The 23,598-nt window shown below is 47.4% G+C and overlaps 1 protein-coding gene across 20 annotated transcripts in view; it reads left to right on the plus strand.

Moving 5' to 3' along the window:
* Positions 1-7,524: 7,524 nt before the first annotated feature.
* Positions 7,525-23,598, plus strand: part of Map4k4 (mitogen-activated protein kinase kinase kinase kinase 4) — a 125,518-nt gene continuing 109,444 nt past the window's right edge. For all 20 annotated transcript variants that reach the window (XM_032900989.1, XM_032900996.1, XM_032900993.1 and 17 more), the window contains exons 1-2: positions 7,525-7,687; positions 7,910-7,975. In XM_032900989.1, coding sequence (XP_032756880.1) covers positions 7,631-7,687; positions 7,910-7,975 — 123 coding nt within the window. In that variant the 5' untranslated portion in view covers positions 7,525-7,630. The remainder of the gene's footprint in view (positions 7,688-7,909; positions 7,976-23,598) is intronic.

The following is a 23,598-nucleotide window of genomic DNA, read 5'->3' on the forward strand; positions in this document are numbered from 1 at the left end:
CAGATTCTTTTCTTTCCTCTGTTACAAGCCTGGCAGCTAGCAACAGTATATTCAAATTCGAGCAAAGATGCAATCTGGTGAGTATTAGCAGCCTTTACCGTTTGAGATTCTGAGTTGCACTCCCAGAGCTGAAAGGCTTTGTGACCATCAAGTCACCCTTGCTCACCTCTTCCTTTTGACACTGTCCCTCAACCCCAACCAACAATCTCAGGGAATTGTTCGTAGCCACGAATCAGCAACCGAGCATCCCACATCAGTCATGGCTGGCTCTGGCCTGATTTTGGTCTTCTATTTGCAACACTTTCAGTGCAGAATAAAAGCCTATAGATGTGGAAAAGATAATGAAAGGACAGTGAGTTTATTTGAGAGACAGGAATTCTGTAGCTCTGCAGTCTCACTTTTAAAGCCCAGAGTTTATTGTCTGTTCTTCACTGGTTTATCTTTGTTATGCGGTCTAGGAAGTTTTGAGATGGGACTCACTGTCATTAAATGAGAATTGCTCATCAATAGCCCTGATGGGCTCCCTCTGCCCCTATGGCAGTCTTGTGGTTCATTCATTTTCAATTTTGATTGCTGGTGTGTGTGTGTGTGTGTGTGCGCGTGTGTGCACATGCATGCATACATATAGCAGCAAGTATATGCTGGGTGTATCTTTGTCTATTTCTTTCCACCTTATATTTTAGAGCTAAAGGCTTCCTTTTATCTGGAGTTCCCTGACTTGGCTAGACTGGCTGTCCAGTTAGCTCCAGAGATCCACTTGTCTCTGCTCCTCATCCTTCCAACACTGGTAGCTTTTATGAGGGCCCTGGGTATCTGAACTCAAACCACCATGTTTAAGCAGCAAACACCTTACCCACTGAAGCATCTCCCCATGCCTGATACATGTAGAAGGGATAAGTCTGTGACTGAAGCTCCTTTTCAGTGTGAGTTCTCATGCATCTCAGTCAGGACCTGATACATTGTATTATAACAGACAATTCTATTGACTTGGTAGATACTGAGCCCTAGAGGCCCTCCTCTGGACCCCACTCCTTTCTGGAGCTGCATATAATATGTAACTGTATATACTGAGGGCATAATTGATTTATACATTGCTCTGCCCTTAAAACAATATTCTAGTTGGACGTGGTAGTGCATGCCTATAATCTCAGCACTCTGGAGGCTAACACAGAGGGATAGGAGTTCAAAGCCAGTCAAGGCTACAAAATGATACTCTATTTGGAAAGACAAGGATTTGGGGTGCAGCTCAGTAGTAGACTACTTGCCTAGTCTGGAGTTTGAGCCTTAGCAGTACGCATGAGACACACATGTACAGGAACACCCATGTATCCATGAGCCCCCAATTACCCCCAAATCCATAACAATGCAAAACCAGAATTCTTCTTTTTCTTTTATTTATTGGGGTGAGTATTGGGGTGTTAGTGGGGGGTCCTCAATTCCTGTATCAGTTTCCTAAGTACTTAAATTTTCAGGCATAACCCACCTCACCCAGGTTATTGCTTTTACATTTACAAAACCCTTTCCATAGGCACAGGTGCTGTGACTGGATTGTGTCTCCTCGGAACTGATGTTGAGATGAGAGTACCTTTCTGGCTTTCTCTTGGGAGGGGTGTGGTCACTTTAAGAGGGATTAGTACTTTTCCGAGTTTGTTCTTTTGCAGAAGGCCTTAGTCATCCTATGGGTGGGTTGGCATAGAGCTAGGCTGTGTCTGCTTGCTTCTGCACACACCTGCTTGCCCTTCCCTTCCTGGCGTGTGGTGAAGCAGCCTGATGATGTCATGCTCCTGGACTTCCCAGTCTCCAGAACTGTGAGCCAACTAAGCTGTCCTTTGAAAACCACCCAGCCTCATGCTGGGATTATGAAGTGAACTTGGCTGGTTCCCTTTTGTTTTCATGTTTAGCCAGCCAGGAGTGCATAGTCTAGCTGTTCACAGTGCTGCCTTGCTTGTGAACAGGGGCCTTACCGACTCCGACACTCCTCACTTGTGTCCCATGGGTTGATCCCTGTAAATAAACTGCCAATACCCAAACCCACGTCTTAGAATCTGCTCTGGGAGACCTGAGCTGAGACAACTTCTTCATCACAGATGTGCCAACACCCACAGCCTTGGGAGCAAGGACAGGATGTGGGTCCCTCCTAGGGGCCACTTCTGCTTTTGTTACCCTTTGATCTATCTTCTGTAATCCACACCGTCTACTCTATTGGCTGTTCCCCTAGTTATCTCCTTCAATCCCTCTGATCAGATCAGTAGTTTAACACGTTTGGGTCTTATCTTTCAATGATCAAAGACTTTTTTTTTTAAAGACAGTCTCTTTCTTAGCACACGCTGGCTGGCTCGGGACTCAGATCCTCTTGCCTTTGCTCCTCTAGACAGCTGAAGTCACAGGTGTGTCCCACTTACAGCTCCCCCTCCCCCCAGTCACTTCCTTCCCTTTCCCAGTGCTAAGGATTTGACTTAGACCTTTGCACATGGTATGTAAACGGTCTCATACTGAACCATACCCACAGCCCTTCAACAATGGCTTTTAAAGGTGGGAGCTTGATGCCCTATTTATGGTATTCTCCATATGCTATTAACTTTATGGTGCATAGTGTTGTTTCCCTACCCTGCTAACAGAAACTGGAGGCTCTAAGTCTTAACAATCTAAGAAGACCTGTTAATCATTTTACCCAAGCTCCCAACTCTGTCTTAGAAAACTGAGGATCCAGGAGGGTACACATCTGTTTGTCTACCAGAGAAAGGTCTCTGGCCTGCCAGCCTGTTTCTCCCTTCTTATCTTTCTCTTAACAGTTCAGCTCCCTTTCCCTTAGTGGATTCATTGCCTTGGGTCAGTCACTAATACTTTCACAACTTATTTCTAATCATCCTATATCCTTAGTGATCTTGAATGCTCCGATTACATCCACACTGTCCTCTGCTCTATTCTGACCTTGAAAATACATTTCCCCAAATATTTTTGCAACAAAGAAAAACTAGGAAATACGCAAAGTGATGTCGTAATTGTCAAACCAATAGCCCTGCGTAATTAAGCTCCCCTTGGAACTTCTGCACCCGGGTACGGATGGGACTGCCATCCCTCCCACCCCAGGAAGATGAGTGTTCATTTCATGTCTCATAGCCTGCTGAACTCCAGAGCAGCTCACATGTTGTGGTTTGACTGTGTCACTTAGAGTTCCTGTGTTGGAAACTTAATCCCCATTGCAATAGTGTTGCAAAGCAGGGTGTTTAGAGGTGCACAGGCCTTGCCAGGCTCTGCGCTGTGCACTCCTCGAACAGAGTTTTGATTTTAGATGTTTGCAAAGGCCTATGTGTTATGTGGCTGGCTTGTTTCCATAATGTTGCTAGTGAAGCTGCAACTTCAGGAAGTGAGGTCTAGCAGGGATTCTGGGTCAGTAAGGGGCTGGAGGTTTAGTGAGACCCTGCTCCCTCCTCTTCCTTCCCTTCCGGCTTCTATGAGATGAATGACTATGTCTTGGAATGTGCCCCCTGCCACAGTGTGTCGTCTCGCTGTAGGTTGAGAAGCAACAGGGTCAATGTATCATGGACTGAAACCTCCCACGCTGAGGAAATAGAGCTTTCTCTTGCTATATTGAAGGTCAATTAGCATACTCTGTCTCTAAGGATCCTGACTGGAGTCTTTTGCCCCATATGGCTGAGATCTTCACTCTTTCAAGTTTTCTTTCTTTATCTAAGACATCAATTTTACTCCCTGACCTAAAATGCCAGGTTGATACTTATTTTCCAGTTTACCACTTTCTCAGTTTGTGTTCTCAATTGGATACTATTTTAGTAACTTTTCTGTTGCTGTGACAAGACACCATAAACAAAGCAGCTTATAGAAGGGCTTATTTGGGGCTTACAGTTCCAGAAGGATAGTCATCTATCACTATCGTGGCAGGGAGCAGGGCAGGAGGAGGCAGGAAGCAACAGCTCAGAGCTCACATTCTGATCCACAAGCAGGAGGCAGAGAAGCACTGGGAATAATGTGTGTATTCTGAAGCCTTAAGCCCACCTCCAGTGACACACCTCTTCCAACAAGGCCACACCTACTAATCCTTCCCAAATAGTTCCATCAACTGGGACCAAGTATTCAAACAGATGAGTCCATGGTTCCATTCTCATTTTAAACTACCACAGATACCTAACAACCAGGACTTGTCCCCACCCAAATTCATATGCTGAAGCTTTGTCTTTCTCCTCTCCATAGGTTTGTAAGGGGAGGTAGAGTTCTTGGGAAAGTAATACAGGTGTGCTAAGTTGAGCTGAGGAGATGGTTCAGTGGTTAGGGTCACTTGGCTGAGAATCCGGGCCTTGTTTCTCAAATCCATATCAGATGGGTCAAAAATGCCTGTAATTTCAGTTCCAGGGTGCTCTGATGGCCTCTCTGGCCTCTTGGTGCCCAGACCAACAGGCAAACACACATACGTATTAAAAAATAAAACAAAACAAACCAACAAGGGTGGATCCTAGAGCACTTGCTTTTCTTAATCAGGCACCCAGGTGGATATCTTCCAGACAGGAAGAGCCCTTAGTTAAAACTAAGAAGTCGGAAACCTTCATCTTAGACACAGAGCCTCTGAGGTATAAAAAAGTAGTCCATCTATCAGCAGGGGATAGTTGCCAAGATCTTCAATGGGTGTCTGAAAATGGAGAGAGTGTCTAAACACACACATTGATACACAGACACAGATGTGGGTGTGATACATATGTATCATCTTCCTATACATACCTGATACAATTTAATTCATGATGTAGGCACAGGGATTTACTAAAAACAGTAATAAAGTAAAATAGGTATAACAATATATGTAATAGGTTGTTTAACTTGTGAAATGTATCCAGAACTTTTCATTTAATGTTTTCAGACTGAAGTTGGTCTCAGGTAAAGGACACCACAGGAAGGAAAAATCTAACGGAGGTCTGCCATGCTAAAGCTACCCAGTTCAAGGTGTTTTCTAGGATTAGGTGAACTGATACATGGGCGTTTTCAGCAAGGCTTTACCCACAGAGCTAGTTTCAAGCCGGGCAGATGTGAGACCGATTCATTTACTTTGGCTTTGGGTTCAAGAGCAAACATTTGGTCCCTGTTACCCAGCAAGCCCCATCTTTCCCTCTGCTCCTAGTTAGCAAGTGCAGAGTTCTGAACCACAGGTAGAGGGGTTACCCTTTGACTCTATGCCGCTTTCTGGAATCCCTTCGGGTTTCAAGTCTTTGGAGAATCTACCGTCCCGTGACCTAGTCACAGCCCTCACTGCTCCTGCTTCAGCTCTGGCTTCTTATTTGCCTTCCTTATCTCTTGCCTCTATCTGGAATACCAAAGAGGAAATAGGCTGAGAGGTTAGGCAGCGGGAGCAAGGTTGCACAATTGATAAATAATAGAGCCAGGGTTCAAACCCAGTTCAGCTTTGCCCTAAATCCTGCAGACTTTCAGAGAACACAGTTTAGTGTCCCTTCTGTCTGGCTGGAATTACAATATTATATTGTGGGTATTTATAAACTGCCCCATGGCCGTTAGCTGTAAGTTCTCTGAGGACACATTGGAATGCTCTTTCAGATATCCTGGGCACTGGCTTGCCCTTTTAATAATAGATACTGCCTTGAAAATGGAAAACAACGGCTTCATTGCTGATCCTGCTCACTGCACCTTAGGATGGGTGGGTGTGGGGGGACTTGGATGTGGTGGTTCTAAAGTGATGGGGGGAGGATTCGTATAGATAAGAAGAAGTGGTATGAGGAAGGGCCTCCATGTCATAGGTCTGATGTTAACCCGTAGAAGAGCTGGGGGGAGTTTGCCGTATCTGTATAGCCATCAGCTGTGCACAGTGGGAGAGGTAAATCTTCAGATTTTATTTCCGGATGCCTAAAGCGGCAAAATTAAGAGTACCATTCGAGGTTAATGTGAAGAACAGTAAGATAACACATATGAAATGGTTGGCATACGTCACTATATTATTAATAATAACAAAGCCAAACTAGAAAAGCGCTAACAAACTCACAAACATTTTTGTTACTATGTTTCCTAATAAAGAGATATCGGGATAATTTCACTTTACAATAGAGTCTCGTGTCAAACATCTTAGAAGAAACACCTAAGAAACATCTTAGAAGAAAAGCTTAAACAGCAGAGTGCTGGACATTGTCTTGGGGGGCAGCCAACATGAACTCTGGGTATAAGCTGAAGTTGTGAGAACGCCTGCTCCTCCCTAGGTTAGGGTCTTTAGGGTTTGAGTACATCACTTGTAGTATTTGGGGTTTTCTACTTCGAGGCCATAAGGTGTGAACTGCTTAAACCAGAACAGTGTATGAGTGTATGGGGAGGGAAGGAGGTGCAGAACGTTAGTAGTGACAATTAGAAGGCCCATGAAACAGAGTGGATTTTGATCTTGGGGGCGCCCTGGAACACCAAGCTTAGCTTCATCTGTTAACTTAATAGGCCTATTCTAGGCCTTCCACATGTGGGAGTCAAGCAGTTTTACAGCGATCTTACAACACTACCTGGCTATTCTGGGGGTACTGTTGAGAGCACCAGCTGTAAGGTATTATCGAGCCACTAAACATGTTTTTGGCTGGTCCCGAAGAGGGACAGTACTTGAATTGACTAGCTGACTTGCTGTAGCGTGCTGAAAGAAGCCTGTTTGGTGACCGTGGTGATCTCCAGATATTGTCCGGGTTTAGATCCCGAGCAGAGGGCTTGCCCTCCCGCCCGCCCGTGGGCCACACGCGCTCGGGGACACAGCAGCGAGCAATCACAGCGACTGTTTTGGATTCGCCGGGACAGTCAAGTGATGCTCGGTGAATCCTTCAGCAGTAACCACACCACAAACTGAGCCTGGAAAAGAGAAAGGAAAGAAAAACACCGTGGTGGGGGTGGATGGGCGAAGGAAACCAGGGTCTCCGGGACCGACGGGCCGTAGCCGGCGGAGAGGACCGAGGCCGGACCCAGCGCGCCCGGGCACACCCTCTCTCCGGCAAGCAGCGCGAGTGGGTGTCCACCGGGCCGCCGAGCCGCTCGTAGTCTCTCAGTCATTGTTAGCGGAGGCTGGGGCGTTCCGCCGCGCCCCTGCACCTCCTCCGGGAAGGCCCCGAGGGCTCCTGGCCCCACCCGGGGCCCGGCTGCCATCCGCCGAGGGCTGGCCGCCCCGCCATTGTTCGAGCCCCACCCCTGCTGAATATTCACGCGGGCGGGCGAGCGAGGGCGAGGGCCGGGTTCCACCCGCTCTCCCGGCGGAGGGGGCGGGGGAGCCGCTCGCCCCTCCTCAGCGGCGCCGGTCGGTGCCCCGCGTCCCCGCCCCCGCCCCCGCCTCCCGCGGCATCTTTGTCTCGCGGCCTCGCGCTCGCTCGCTCGCTCGCCGCGCTCTCCGGCCCCAGCTCCGGCGGCTCGTGCAGGCGCGCGCGCGCGGGGCGCCGGGGCCTGAGGCGGCGGGCGACGCCCGGGGGTGGGTGGGGGCCGAGGGAGGGCCGCCGCGCCATGGTGTGAGCCCCGTGGCCCGCGCTCGCCGCGCTCCGCTCAGACCAGACGACACGCCGCGCCGGCGGCGGCCTGCTTGTGCGGCCCGAGTCCCGGCGCCGCCGAGCCCCTGCCCGTCGCTCGCTCGCTCGCCCGCTCTTGGGGCGGCGACCCGGGGAAGATGGCGAACGACTCTCCGGCTAAGAGCTTGGTGGACATCGACCTGTCGTCCCTGCGGGTGAGTGCGGCCGCGCCCTGCGCGCCGCGGTGGACACGGACACCCGCGGGCGCGGCGGCCCCTTTGTCTGCTGGGCGAGCGGGCGGGCGGCTTCCGCGGCGCTCCCGGGGACCCGGCGGGGCGAGCCTTTGTCACCGCCCTGCATCCCTCCCTCCGCCCGCTCGCCCTCCTCGGTCGGGGTCCCCCTTTTGAGATGATAACCTCCCCCTCCTCTCTCCCCAGGACCCTGCTGGGATTTTTGAGCTGGTGGAAGTGGTTGGAAATGGCACCTATGGACAAGTCTATAAGGTCGGTGTGGGGCGCCTTTGTTCCCCGTGGCGTGGAGAAACTTCTTAGGGGACGAGGGAAAGGGTGACGGAACACTGCTGACTGCAGGCCGTGCTGCCTGGCCAAAGTTGAGAAAGGGGTTTTCGCCTGGCTTTTCTTTTTTCTTTTTTCTTTTTGTTTTTCGCCTGTGTTCAGACTGGCCTTAAAAGACCTCATTTCCTGGCTTTGAGATAAAGGAAATAAGCTACACTGTTAGGCATGCACTTAGCTTCAGCAAAATAGAAAAGGAATTTTGTGTTCGAGGGCGACCAAAGGGGTCCCCCCACCCAGCCCCCTTTCCTCCAAATCTGGCCTCCATGCGTTTGCATTTGTATGTGAATTAAGATTCAGTGTAGACAGGCCTTGCCTATGATTACACTCAACCACTGCCTTGGGATTCTTGAGAATTGTCATCATGCCTTGGGAGTGCTTGCCAAAAGGATTTAACTTGGGGAGATTGGCTTTACCTGGAACTGCTCTTACCCTCTTCTGGTGGACAGTATTTTGGGGAAGCCGAGAGGAGTGTGCTTTTGGGCCACAGGAGCAGGAGGAATTACAGTGTGGGTATTATAAAATGTGAATTCCAGGAATAACCTGTGTGACAGCTGTGTAATTGAGATGGCTAGGAGGAGAGAGAGCTAAGGTGTAGACAGGATGACGGCTTCACACCCACCACCCCTTCTCTTTCTTTAAATTTACCCTCCTCTCCAGGCTGCAAAGGAAACTAAGGGAGCTGTAAGTCCGTGCTGAGTAGCTGGCCCCTGATGTTGCTAACTGTTGTTCATTCCGTTTTGCTCGTTCTAGAACTAGAAGTGGGGCTCAGGCTCCTAAGTGTTTAAAAACACGAACAAAGAAAAAAAAAAAAACCAAAACAAACAAAGCAAAAAACCCTTTTAAGTTTTCTTTCCTGGTTTCTTTCTTGTTAGCAAATGGTTTTCTGGAATTATCTTTGCTTGGGGAGTTTTCTAGTTACTGGGACTGGGTCAAGGTTGAGCTACAAAGGAAAAAAAAATATCTTGTGAAGGAGGGCTTTGTGACTCGCCATGAAGAATTGTCATTGTTTCCTTAAAAATGGGGGTGGTGGTTGAAGCTGACTGTAGACATTTTCTGAGGCCAAATTAAGTGTGGATTCTATTGTCCCTTTTCTGTTTTATGAATAGGGTTTATGTGCTTCTGATTGCTTCTCCCTTCCCCCACCACAGGGCCTGGATGGTGGTGTGGACTGGCCTGTGGTCTGAGCCTGAGTCAGTGCTCTTAGGTGATCTCAAGTGAATTAGCATGTTTTGTTGGTTAACTGTTGGGGCCTGGGCCAAATTTTTGAATTTGAAAGGGAGCCCCGTTAACTGCCTGCTGGGTCCAACTGAATTTGGAAGGCTTTGGAAAATTTTGGAAAAAGACTGTGTTGCAACTCACTGAGCTGCTGGCTGGTAACTGGCTTAAAGACACTCTTCCCAGCTCCAGAGTTTGTTTAAGCACCGGTTGGTTTTTTTCTAACCTAGTTTTTCTGGCCAGATCTAAGTTGTGAGTAGACTCTTCCAAGTGAGTTAGCCAGCGCTTGTTTTTGACCTGATTACACAGTACTTGGATTGTTTGTGTCTCCCTGGGTCAGCGCGGAAACTGTGGGTAGAGAAGGAAAGCCAGAAAGCCCTAGTGCCTTTTAAAAGGCCAGTGCGGGTTTTAGTTGGTTTTAAGAGGCGGACACTTTGTGGTGTCAGTCTGGGCGGGTTCTTTGTCCTCCCCACCTCGCTCCCCGTTTGAAGTAGATTTGCTAAATACTGCTTTTGGGGGGGGAGGGTATCAGGGATGTGCTAACTACACCCAGTGCAGTTGAGAAGTCTTCTGTGCAGATCTACTGAGACACTGATGTAAAAGTTACGTCGAAACCCTACGAAGTAGTGCTTGGTTTTACTCACAGGTAGTCACACCTCTCCCCTCTACCCCGCCCCCCCCCAATTTTAAGGACATTCTCAAGCATGCAAACAGAGTTTTTATAGCTCAGTTTAATAGCCCACCATTGGTTTTTGGTGTGTATATCCTTCCTTTCCTAAGTCTTGAACTTAAGGTAACATTTCATTGATAAGTACTCCAGGTTTGTTTTTCTTCTTTGTAAACATTGTCACGATGTTATTCCACACATCAGACTTCCTCCAGTGTGCTGTGCCTATAGCAGATTAGTAGGGGCTACTAAGTTTATGAAGCGGCACAGGAAGAACTAGAAATGGCATCTGTTTCCCTTTTCTCTTGTGAAGGTTGGTTTAGTTTCCATTTTTATTGGTCGACATGGGGTTAGGTTATTAATAGTAGAGTTTATTAACAGCTATAAAGACAAATTTTAGGAAAAGGGTTTTCAGGTAGACCATTAATTGAACAACCTACAGTCCTAAATTATTTCAGCACGCATGCATGCACGCACGCGCACACAGGCATGTATATACACATACATATACACATGTATGTGGTATGAGTATCCCCATGTATGTGTTTGTACGTGGGTGTGCACATGTATGTGGAGGCCTAGGTTTGATGTCTGGTGTCTTCCTTGTTTGCTTTCTACCTTGTGAATTGTGGTAGGGTCTCTCACTGAAAACTAGGGCTTGTCAGTTTAGCTGGTCTAGTTCTAGGCCCCCTATGTCTACCTCCCACATGCTGGGATTACTGAGGGTCCCCATATCCACCTGGGTCATGGGAATCTGAGTTCCCATGCTCACGCTTGCTCTGCAAGTGCCCTGCCTCCCAAGCCGCCCTCCCTGTCCCTCTGCTCGGTAGTGGTATCTAGTGGGGCAGGACCGGGAGCGGACCTTATTTTGAGGGGTGTATTTAATACCGTGAGGAGACTGGAAGTGAAAGCGAAGTCTCTGTGAAGATGACTTTTTGAGGCTACGTTCTGGTTTTTGAAATATTTTTAACACGAGTAGGCTGGTGTGGTTGAATCCTGTCTGCTGTCTTTTCTTTCAAAGAAGAGTTAAGGTGCTAGGGAGAAGGCCCAGCAGCCAAGAGTGCATGCTGTGCTGGCATGAGGACTTGAGTTCGAATCCCCAGCACCCACATAAAAAGCTGGACCAGTAATGTAGCACTGTGAGGTTGGAGTCAGGAGGACCCTTGGGACTTGTCCTTGGCTCTAGCTCCAGATTCAATCCAGGGAATAGGGCGGGGTGGACGGTGGGGTGGGGGCCATGGGGTGGGAGTGTTGACAGAGGAACATGTCCTTTGTTGGCTGGGTGGTAAACACAGGCATGTGTATACACCTCCCCCCCCCACACCTGTACATATGGTTACATGCAGGTAATATACCCCCCAAAGGTGAAATTAAAAAAAAAAAATTGAAAGACAATGTATTTGTTTAGAGAAAAGTATTCCTAGCCTTAGGTATTTGAAGGATCATGTGGAAAGATACTCATAGATTCAAGCTTAGAAAAAATAATTTTGGGAGGGAGTCCTTATGTTCAGTGAGCAGGTGCTTGCCTGCTCTGAGCTGGACCCTCAGTTCTGTCTCTGGAAACCTACTGTGCCTGGAGTTGTGTTTATAAGGTTATATTCAGAACACCATATGCACATGAGAAATGTCTGTAGCGGTAGCCGGTCTGCTTACTGTTTGTCCAGGTTGAATCAATGGTGAATTTTAATTATTATCATCTCTGAGGACAATTATAGTGTGGAAGACTGAGGCGGGTAAAAAGCTTACTGCCGTGTTACTTTGGGTTTAACTTTTCTTTTGAATATTTGAGAATTTATGTTTTTTTTTTTTTTTCCCCTTGAGTGACTACCAGTATTTTATATTTTGCGAGCGTACTGCCATCCCAAAAAGGAGAATTTTGGTTTGAAGAGATTGTGCTGTGTCAGAGAAGAATTTAGTGATAGTCATTGCTGGGGTGAGGTGGGGGCCTGTGGGTCTGAAATCTGGGTGCATTTAGGGAGGCACGGAGGATAGGCCAGATGTGCTCTGTTTTTCTGTCCTTGGAGGAAGGGCCCCGTGTGAACTGGGAGGTTAAGCAGGAGGCAGGTTTAGGCCCAAAGGCCTTGCTTGATAGGGCAGTTAACATCGAGTGACTTAAGAAAGGCAGAGAGGGATGAGGGTGTGTGGAGGATGAAGGACCAAGAGTGGCCATCGGGAATGGCCAGACTAGGGGAATGGTGGTGTCAGGAGGGCAGTCTGGGCGGGGGCTGAGGAGTGACATCATTGACATTCTGTAAGCACTGAGGATCTGTTAATAGGTATGATTGGGCTTGGGGATCTCTAGGAGTAGGGAACCTCATCAGATGATACTCTGGGAAGAACAGTTAAGACGGTCGGCCCAGGACAGAGGTTCTGAACCTAGGGGTCGCAGAATGACCCTTTCACAGGAGTCTCTCACTGAAGACCATGGGAAAAACACAGATATTTACATTGTGATTCATAGCAGTAGCAGAACTACAGTTATGAAGTAGCAACAAAGGTAATTTTATGGTTGAGGGTCACCCTTAAAGGGATGCAGCATTGGGAAGGTTGAGGATCACTGACCTAGGACATAAGTCTAGAGAGGAGTGGTGCACGTCTGGGCAAGGGGCTGCCGGACGGAGACGAGAGGAAGCAAGGTTGAGGCAGATAATTGGGGGTTACTCTATGTCTCTTAACTTGGTTACTCTATGTCTCTTAACTTGGGGGATGCATGTACAATTAATTGTAGGCGTTGGTTCTCCCTTTTAAGTGGAGTTTTTTCCACTAGATGGGGTGGAACTTCTGTGGACAGGGTAGGAGTGTTACACGGTTGGTTCTGATCGCTGCTCAGGGGTAAAGTGCCTCAGCTGTTGTCTGGCAAGCAGAGCATCTCTTGTTCCTGGGGGAAGTGAAGCCATCCAGCGGGCCCTGAGAATTCTGAGCGAGATGTTCCATCCTGAGGAGTGTCAGCTGACCTGCAGTTCAGAGGCATGTTCAGACTTGTTCTGAGACTTGGGTGTCCTTAATGCTGGAAGGATCCGGACGTGGGTAAGGTGGGAGGAAGCCAGCCTGTTGAACGAGAAGTACTGCTGTGTAGCTCTGCAGACTATCAGTCCCAAACACTTACCTGCTGCTTCCGGAAAGCAGGGACAGTAAAGCCAGACAGAAATCCACCCTTCTCTGGGGCCTGCTGCTGGGGTTCTAACTCTCTGAAACATTGTGACAAGTGTGTACTCATTTGAACTGCGGCAGACTTGTATTTTGCCTCTTTGCTTGGCCAGCATTGGAGATGTGTGTGTTTCTGTTATTATCACAATCCAAGGAAGTTATCCGTGCCTTTCTGATAGCACTTGTGTGTGTTCACTGATCAGTCTGGATAAACAAAGGAACATTAAAAAGGAATTGAGCTCCTTTTGGAGTAATAATATGCCACAGGAAAGATGTGCTGGGCTAAAGAAAGGTCATCCGAGGAGCTTCACTCCCAGGGAGTGAAGGTCCCGTGACTGAGAACCCGAAAGGGAGATGCTTTAACATCTGAGTCTGTGTGTGGTGTTTTGTTCATCTCTTTGCTAGTGTTGGTAAGTACTTGCCCACTGGTATGAGCAGCTTTGTGAGCCAAGCACTGTCCACACTTGGTGTCAGACAGTTCTCCTTTTCACCCTCTTGTAAGAAGTTCACAGTGCCCTGTGTGATCATTGCTTGCATTTTCCCAGTCATTCATTTAAGTTATTTAAAAAAAAAAATAGCAGGTTATGTAAATAGTTGCAGAAATTAACACTCTTTGGACATAGAAGGTCAAGGTGCTGAGACAACTCTGGTGAGAGGTGACATGTGGCCTCAGTGAAGGGATTTTATGGACAGCAAGTGCACAAAGGCATATTAGAGTCAAGGACTTAGTCTGCAGAGACTTCCCCACATCCCACATTTATTAGGGTGCACAGTGGTTTTAGGGGTTTGGATTAGTGTTTACAGTGTTTCTCTCGCAGGGTAGATAGATACCTAGTAGCTGTGTTATACAAAGAATCTTCAGGTAGTTGCTTTGAAATTTTAAATGAGTTTTCACTGTTTGGTTTCTCATCTGGATGGTCAGGGTGAGGATTCCCAATTACTCATTTAACTGTAGAAGATGATTAGTTTGCTTTGCTATAGGATAGGTAGCAGGAGGGTTGAATCAGGGTAAACACTTTTGGGAAAGATGGCTAGGAAGAAGGGCAAGGAAATAGTATATTATGAGCAGCCATAAATATGTTTTTGTGTTTAATAATTTTCCACCAGTTTGCCAATAGAGTGTGATCTTCTGCTGTGAGACCGTGTGAGGGCTACAGACTGCTGGTGTTGTTTGGGTTAAAGCAAGGGCATTTTCGGACTTTTCATGTAAGACCGAGACATTAGGATGTTTTATATATGGGACCACTAAGAGGTATTTAGAACTAAATTGGTGAGTCAACAGGAGCAGGTACAGCCTTGGGTGTTTTCGGGTACCCCCTGTACTATTTCCTGCATAGAGATTCTGTGTTAGTGCATTGGGTATGTGTGGGGAGTATTGCTTTCTTCAATGAATACAGGATAGAGGGACACATATACACACACAAACCACACCACAGTGTGCAAGCACACACACACAAACACACACACACACACACACACACACACACACACACACATACAGACATGCCCCCCCCCACTCATGCACGCACACATGCACGCACTGACAGATATCAGGGTATATTCTGTAATCATTCCCAGGTCCTCAGCCCATGTCCCTGCACCCAAACACATGGACCCAGCACAGCTCCCTGCTTGTTTTTATGAGACAGTTCCTCACTATGTAGCCTTGTCTGGTTTGGAGCTCCCTGTGTAGACTATAATGGCCTTGAGCTTTTAGATCTGCCTGCCTCTGCTTTCAGTGCTAGTATTAAAGGCCTGTGCCACTACCACCAGCCAACTGTTGCTTTTAAAATGAGGCAGGGTCTCCTCAGTTTATCTCTGTAGCTCAAAAAACTCAGTCTGGTCTTGAACTCAAGGTTCTCGTACCTCCGTCTCCAGAACGGCTGGGACTGTAGTAATGCCTTTTATCTGGCTGCAGTGTTCCTTTTTAAAGTTTCGGTGGCTCAGAAACACTTAGGTAAAAGCAGGTGACCAAATATTGAAATGGAAGGTGGATGTCCCATAGAGTGCCAGTGTGTAGTTTGCTGTGTCAGTTTGCCGTAGGTGTGCTGTGCTGTTTCTGAGACGGTCTTCTTTGCACCTGCGCTATGAACTGTGCTTTAAGAAGCAAGGCCCTGGCTAGCAGAACTGATTTGGAGCAGGCTCTCAGCTCACCTTACTTGGCACGTGAGCAGGCTGTTGTCAGTGTCTAGCAGTCCACTTCCTGCCATTGAGAAACAGAGCCAAGAAACCTGTGCTTCCAGATTTGTGTGTACACATTCTATATGTGGGTTACATACCTCTCTACTACAGAAGTCTCTTGTGCTTTCGGGTAGGCATTGTGTCTCAGATGTGGCTATGTGTGGACACGTTATCCTATTACGTTCAAGTAACTAACAGAAGAACCTTACCTTTGGTTTATAACTCAGAACACCCCTGTGTTGTTTGTTAATAGAGAGTTTAGAACGTAGTAAGGTCACTGGTGAGTGTCGCTGGGGTTAGCAATCCTTAGATGCTTCTTTCAGAACTTGGAGGTACCCTGCCCTTTGGAGCATCAGTTTTCAGCACTGTCTGCTCTAACTCTGATTTTTTTTTTTAAAGCTTATTTTTAATGATGGTTCCTAAATGCTTTAACTTCCCTTTTAGCCCACCTCCTCCTACCAGAGGTAGTGGGAAAGGAAGGATACAGGGGAAGTGGACCTGTTTAGAAAGGTTCCTTGAGCAGCTCCCATCTGCGTTGTCTGGAAAGCAGCAGTTCAGTTCACAGGTCAGCAGCCACTGCTCGATCTATTGGTAAACACTTCAAGGATACACCAGCAGTCTGGTTCAGCAGAGTCAGGATAACACGAACCAGCAGTGGTGGCATGACCCAGCAGAGACAGCCAGGCCTCAGCCTTCACACGAGTCATCAGGAGGGACCAGGGCCAAGAAGAGCTCAACGTTCTCGACTGTGCCTCTCTCTCTCAGGGAAGCGAAGGTCTCAAGAGCCGCACAGCTGGCTCTATTAGCACGTCTAGCTCACGCCCCTTCACTGCCCTTCCAGTTCTTTTTATTTGTCCTCCAAACATCACGTGTCCTCCATGTGCCTGGTCCTAGCACATGTGTCTCTCTCAGCTGACATCACTCTGCCAATCAGCCCACGTCCTCGGAAGTGGCAAGAAACCGCAGCACACCCCTGATAGTTGTTTGGTGTGTTTGTTTCTGTGGAGTCCTGACAGATGCAGCTTAACTATGCAGTGTAAGGCGGCCCAGTACATGCATGTCGTTAGCAAAGAATCCTTCATCACGTGTCCTTTCACAGGCTCGCTTTAGCAGGACATCCTCCCTCCACTCCCTTCTCTCCCCCTCCTGGGTCTGCTTCAGCTGGATGTTCCTTCACGAGTCTGCCTTAGTCTTTCACCTCTGTCCACTTTAACAGAACGCCATCCCACATAACCGACTCGCCAAAGAACCCTTAAGTACTTCAGTCTGCTGGAGCGCTGTATATTTACTGTCCTGCCTCATCTCCCTAGTGCATGCCGAGGCCCGCCTTTCTCAGTTGATTGGCACTGACTACATCCTGTGATAGCGGCTACTGCTGCTGGGCTACTGTAGTTCTAGAGCAGTTGACTGTTTGTCTCCTATTCTTGCTCCTCCCACAAATGAGGTCATCAACCGGGGGCTAAAATGATAGTTATTTATGTTTTCATGACTGTGTGAATAATCTTTATCTGAGCCAACTGGAATGTGATATTTTCTTGTTAAAACAACACCCTCTTAAACTGCTTAGCTCTTTTAGGCATGGTTTTCAGTGTCACATGATTACTTTCCCCCTCACGCACCCTCAAAGACAAGACAAGCACCTAGCAGTGTTCAGCCTCTCACCCATTTTCCCCAATGCTGAATGTATTATTAATTGTTCTGGATAGCCTGTTGACTTCACTTTGGAGCTTCCTGAGAGCTGGGCAGAGCAGACTGCCCCTGGACCTAGTGTCTGGCTGTGTCAGGCCGCATCCCTGTTTCTCCTGGTCTTTGGCTTGCTGTTTCACTGGATGAAATGCATCCATCCTCCAGTGGCTTTCGGGGAAAACTGTACAGGGTGTGAAGTCACTGCATGGCTTTAAGCTCATCTGTTCCGTCAGCGTCTGGAGTAGCCCTTCCTCTAGGGACTGATTTCTGGTTTGCCGTGAGATGGTCGCCCAGTTGTGTGAGGCAAGGAAAAAGCTGCAAACTTAGATACATTCATTCTCTTGATTCTACTGTGCTTACTTGGTATCCGTTGCTTTCAAGCAATGATGCTTTCTGGCCTCTAGAGGGCAGGCTGTCTGGCTTGCTGTAGTGCCTGGCTGGCGCCAGTTAACTGCTCTTCTGTCCCCTTTCAGTTTTTAAAAATTGGCGTTTAAGACAATGAGGAGTTTGGAAGCTAGGGGGTCCTTGGAGCTTTTTCTTATTTCCTGTAAAGTTTACCTTGTTGAAGCTTATATTGCAGTGATTTTTTTTAAATGCATTTATAGGCCAGGGTAGCCTTTAGTTACACAGACTTAGGCACTGTGATGATCTGAGTAAGATGTGGATACTCACTTATAATCACTCCCTATTCCAGCTCACAGCACCAGGCAAGTACTAATGGTCCTGTTTGTGTGAGTTTGCCTTTTTATTTTTTATTTTTTTATTTGAATTAACTTAGTGCGCAGCACCTGATTGATGACCTTCACTTCCGGTTTCCGAGTTCGTCCATGTGGCGGCCTGACGGTTGGTTTCTTGTTAGTTCATAGTAGTGCAGCGTACGGATGGGCCCCGCCTTTTCCTAGGTGTCTACCGGTTGGTAGACACTGAAATTGACTCTCCCGTTGGCCCTTTTGAGTGATGCATTCAGGAGGTGTGTTTTCCGAAGAACACCGGGCGGAATTGCCTGTTGGAGAGAAGAGGAGGAAGCAGGAGTTTGACTGCGTGGGCCTTTCCATTTCTGCCAGTCTAAGCAAACTCCTCGAGTGTGCCTGATTTCCGACTTACAGCTCAGCTGTGGATTGGGGAGAGCACTTGAAAAGTGCACTTGCCTGAATCTTTACCTTCCTCACTCTTGCTCTAAGGTTAAGTCATATCCTGACCCACCAAGACAAACTGTTACTGCCACTGAATCAGCTAACACCAGAAACCAGGCTTTTTCCCTGTAGATTTTGTGCCATGGCACTGAACACTAGCGTTTCCCTTTATCCCAAGTAGGAGCTGTGGACCTGACCAGGACCCGGTTCAGTGACTAGAGGGGCAGGCCTGAGAGGGAAGTCCTGAGTTCCACCTTGAGTTCACACAGGACAGCTGGAGAGGACTGACTCCTGTCGCCTGCCGGGGGCATCTGTGTTGCATGCTTAAACATCTGTGATACTTGGGCAGAAGAAGCAAGTGTATTTCAAGTTAAATAAGTGATTTTCTCTGTCATGTGTGAGGGGGATAATTTTACCCATCTGAATTTTCTTCAAAGGTTTCTTTAGAATGTTTTATGGTGGGGGTAGTGTTATGAGAAACTTGACTAACTACACACACACACAATGTATATATAATGTATATGTATGTATATAATCTTATCAGACTTGAGGTATTCAGCTCAATTCTTACTAACTGTAATAATTGTGCACATTTTGAAAACTCTTGACTTGGGAGTGTTCTTATCCATGCCTGTCAGGCTTCTTTACCCGCCTCAGTTTTTCTGATGGTCTCTGTGTGATCCCTGTGTAGCTTTTGTTATTGCGATGTTGGGATCTCGGGCTAAAGATCTTTATTTGAGTAAAGACATCAAGGACAGATCACTGCATAGGGATTCTGAGACTCTGTAATACTGGGTGTGGTGAGGGCAAGCCTTCCAGTGTCAAACGGTTGTTGGGCGTGTGTAGCCCCTCCAGCCTCTGAGTCTATGGGTGCTCTTTCTTTCCGTTCCTGCTTCTCTCTCCTTTGGTTTTTCAGAGAAAAAAAAATTGTGGCTGCTCAGCCCTTTCCAGTGATTTAAGGGCTTAATATTTATTTTTTTTGGTCCACTGGCTGCAAATATTTTGAGCCTCGTCGGCTGGGTGAGATCTCTTCTTTATTACTGAAATACTTGGTATGTGTATAATGCGTGCCAGGCACCGTGTGAACAACGGACAAGAAAGCCGACCAGTCTGTGCCTCCGTGTAGTTTCTAACGTTGGGCGGGAAGTGAACAGGGTAAGAGAGTGATGTTACAGGTAGAGCCCTACACGGGCTCTGAGAGCCCGTGAGACTGGAGTAGAACTGGATTTCAAGTAGAAACAGTGATGTCCACAGTGGAGATTCTTTGCATGAGGCACAGCTATTCGAGGAGAAACAGATAGTACTTAGATTTAAAAGAAGCCATTAAGCCTGCTGTGACTTATTGTCTTGATTAATACCGGAGTGAGATTTGAATAAAGAGAAGGGCGAGAAAGGGCAGGGAGGGTTCTGCATTTACCTAGGTGACTGTCTCTTTCATTTTTCCCTGAGTGAACCGTGTCTTGGGAGGCCTTGCTGCCAACATCTGCTACTATTAGACATTCATTGTTTTGAATTTCCTGTACCAGTCTATCCATGCAGCAACCCGGACAGACATCTCTTCAGAGGTGGGGTCTCGTTAGGCCTGGAGTGTTGTTTGAGGAGTATTTAGGATAGTACTCGGAGAATGGAGATCTGAAGCAGCTCCCGTGTTCCCTGTGTACGGAGAGGAGGCACCGGTCCCTATGACCTTAGTGCTGGAAAGGGGTACCCCTGCAAGATGGTTACTTTGGTTACAGATTTTTGGGGTAAACTCATGCACAGGTTTGAACGTTTCTATAGTGCTGCTTCTAGAAGTAAAAAGATGGGCTTTGCTCTTCCTTTTTTTTTTTTTTTTTTTCAGAGCTGGGGACTGAACCCAGGGCCTTGCACTTGCTAGGCAAGCGTTCTACTGCTGAGCTAAATCCCCAACCCCTGCTCTTCTTGCCTAAGCTGCTGCACCCAGTTGCGGGTCACTTGATGATGGGGGTGCATTATTACTGACTGCCCTTTGTGGTGTTTTACCTTCCAGCTGTGTAGCATCAGTGTGTGTCAGTGAATACAGGGGTCACTACTCAGGTCGCGTCACTCGTGGGGCCTGTTACTCAGCACGTAACGGTTCGCTTTTCAATAAAGTGGACAAACAGTCTTATTTTTCTGAACTAGCTACGTAAAATGGCTTTGTTGGGTTTTGGAAAGAAAAAATATGAATTGAGCATTCCTATTTTAGTTTTGAGAATTACATATTTGACGCATGTATGTACATATGGATATTGGCATGTATGTACGTATGGATATTGTCATGTATGTACATATAGATATTGGCATGTATGCACATATAGATATTGGCATGCTGACGTCCCCAGGCATCAGGGAAAGAGAAGTAGCTAAGAGTTCTACATCTGGATATACAAGCAGGAGGAGGAGAGACACTGGGCCTAGCCTGGGCTTCTGAAACCTGAAAGGCTGCCCTCCCTGACATGCTCTCTCAAGCAAGGCCACGCCTACCAACAAGGCCACACCTTCTAATCCTTCTAAGTAGTTCCACTCACTCCCTGGCGACTTCAGCGATCAAATATATGAGCCTGTGGGTGCCGTTCCTACTCAACCGCCACATTCCACTCACAGGGCTCCATAGGCCATATCACAATGCAAAAATGCATCCAGTCCAACTTCAAAAGTCCTCAGGTCTGTTACAGTCATCAAAGCACCGTTTAAATGCCCATTAAAGTTCAAAGTCTCTTTTGAGACTCAAGACAATCTCTTAACTGTAACCCCCTGTAAAATCAAAATCAAAAAGCAGATCACATATTTCCAACATACAGTGGCACAGACTATACATCTGCAGCCCCAGAGGGAGGAAGAGAGCATCGTGAGGAAACAATCGGCCACAGCAAGACTGAAGACCAGCAAGGCAGACGCCAAACTCTGCATCTCCACGTCTGATGTCAGAGCTCTTCAGATCTCCAACTCCTGTCAGCGTTGTTGACTGCAGCACACGGCTATCTCTTGGGTTGTTTCTGTTCCTGGTTCTCAGTTCTTCTTGGCAGGGATCCCACATCTCTGCATCACCAACAACGTCTCGGGGTCTTTAATGAAATCAGGCTTCCTTCACAGTCACAGGTTCACACAGCAGCCTCTGGGCCGCCGCTGTACAGGGACGCCCCTTATATATACGTGCTTCTTGTATCTGTGGGTTTGTACTGGTTTCAGACAACTGGGTTTGTCCTGTTTCCCTCCCTGGTTCCTAGGCTCGGGAACCAGGGATCAGCCTCAGATCTGCCCCGCAGCAGCTCACTCACCCACCCACTCCATGCTGTTTCCTCAGACTCTTCAGGGCTTCATTTGGGGTGGTGACCGTAGCTCAGGCTATGGCCACTCCTCCCCCCTTCACCCTTAGGACTTGTTTTATTAAACCCTGTGTATGTATGTATTGTATGTATGTATTTGTGGATATGTGCATGTGAGTTTGGTGCCTTCCGAGACCACCGAGCGCTGGGAACCAAACTCGGATCTTCTGCAAGGGCCATAGGTGTGCACTTCTGAGCCACTGAGGCCTCTCTCTGGTGCCTGCCTTGTCTTCTTGTCCATGGGTCTGTTTGCTAGTAGTCCCATCCACTTTTGTTTTTTTTAAATCTCAGAGAATAGGGCGCGCGCGCACACACACACACACACACACACACACACACACACATTAGATCTTTTTGGTATTTTACTGCTCTTCCAGAGGTCCTGAGTTCAAATCTCAGCAACCCCATGGAGGCTCACAACCATCTGTAATGAGATCAGATGCCCTCTTCTGGTGTGTCTGAAGTCAGCGACAGTGTACTTATATATAATAAATAAATCTTAAATAAAAAAAAATAGCCGTATTGTTTGCTTTAACAATGTCAATGTCATCTCTAACCTGTCAGCCTTGCAGTCTTCAGTGGACTTGTTATTCTCTGTGGGTTATGACTCCCAGAATGTTAATCTTTGAGTGGATGCCACTTGCCATGAATTTTACTGGGTTTTAGTGCTGTGGTTACTACTACTACTACTACTACTACTACTACTACTACTACTACTACATTATTATTATTATTATTATTCCTGTATTGAGGTTCATCTGAGAGACAGTTCTGTTATGTAGGGGAAGGTCAGTTTATCTTTGAGGACCCATTCCTCTGGTTTTTAAGGAGGACTTAGCAGTGGTGAGTCTCTGGCACTAGCTTAGTTTCCTGAGTTCTGCAGTCAGCCGTTTCTATGCGAGTACTGGCTCTGTCCCTTCAGCTCTTCTCCGTACATGTCTCCTCTCTGCCTTAGGTAGTTTCCTTATATACGTGTGTTGATTTGTACTTGGCTGGACTCAGGCAGGCAGGCCCCCCTTTTAGACCTTGGGGTTCGTTATGTCTGGGCAGCCTCTGGTATTCCAGTTTTACCTCTGGTTTCTCAGTCTAACCCAGACTCTCCTCTGCTCCTCACTGAGGGAGAGAGCAGGCTGGTGGTCCTTGCTTTGGTTTCCTCTTCTTGAGTCATGGCTTGAAGTTTTGAAGGGTGTCAGTAGATGTAGCAGTCAGAGATCAGGGTCACTCTGAGTTTTACTGTGTTTCCCCTTCTGCCCCTTTTCCTTCCTTCCAGTTGAAAAAAGTTTGCTCTGTGTGTGTGGTTTATGTGCACATGCAGATGTGTCGGGCAGTGGTTCTCAGCATGTCAGAGCTCCTGCACACCGCTGGTGTGGAGGAGAGTAGAGCATCCAGTGTCTTCCTCTCTAACTCTCTTCCTGTTCTTTTGAGGCATAGTCTCCACTGAATCAAGCTCCAGAGCTGAGGTGGGCGTTGATGTCTGGCTTGTTCCATGGGTGCTGTGATCTGAACTTAGGTCTGTATGATTGCATGCCAGTGCTCTTAACCGAGCCGTTTCTTCAGCCCTTCTCCTGAAGTCAGATCTTGCTGCGTAACTAATTAGCTGCCTTGAGATCCTCCTCTTTCAGCCTCCTGAGTGTTGGGGTGTGAGGTGCGTACTGCCACATCTGGTCTAATGTCCAGGTCTCACTGTTACCTGGCTAGTCTGAAAGTTGATATGTACTGGGATTAAATGTGTTCACCAACACCTCTAGCTCCTCCCCTTTTTTGATGGTAGTACTGGTGTGTAGAAGGAACAACGTTAGAAAGAGCTTTGTTGTTGCCGTTTTTGTGTTTGTTTGTTGTTTTGAAACAGTGTTTCTCTGTGTAGCCCTGTCTGTCTCATAACTCACTCGGTAGACCTGGCTGGGTTTTTACTGCATTTAGAGTTATACAGCCCTTCAGTGTGATGACAACTTCACATAGACCCATGTCCTAGTCCTTCTAGTGTCTGACAGGCTGCACCTCAGCCCTCTGTCTTTTGTAGCTGTAGGTATGTAGGCATTTCATGTAAGTGGCCGCACACAGTGACTGTCTTTGTTCAGCCTGATGTCTTCAAGGTTCGTGCATGTTGTGGTGGGTGTCAGTACTTCATGTCCCCCTTGGTCTAGTCATGTTCCATGGCTACACACGGTACACTGGTCCTTCAGTTGATGGTGCACA

Source organism: Rattus rattus, chromosome 4 (genome assembly GCF_011064425.1).
Source record: "Rattus rattus isolate New Zealand chromosome 4, Rrattus_CSIRO_v1, whole genome shotgun sequence".
Taxonomy (NCBI): domain Eukaryota; kingdom Metazoa; phylum Chordata; class Mammalia; order Rodentia; family Muridae; genus Rattus; species Rattus rattus.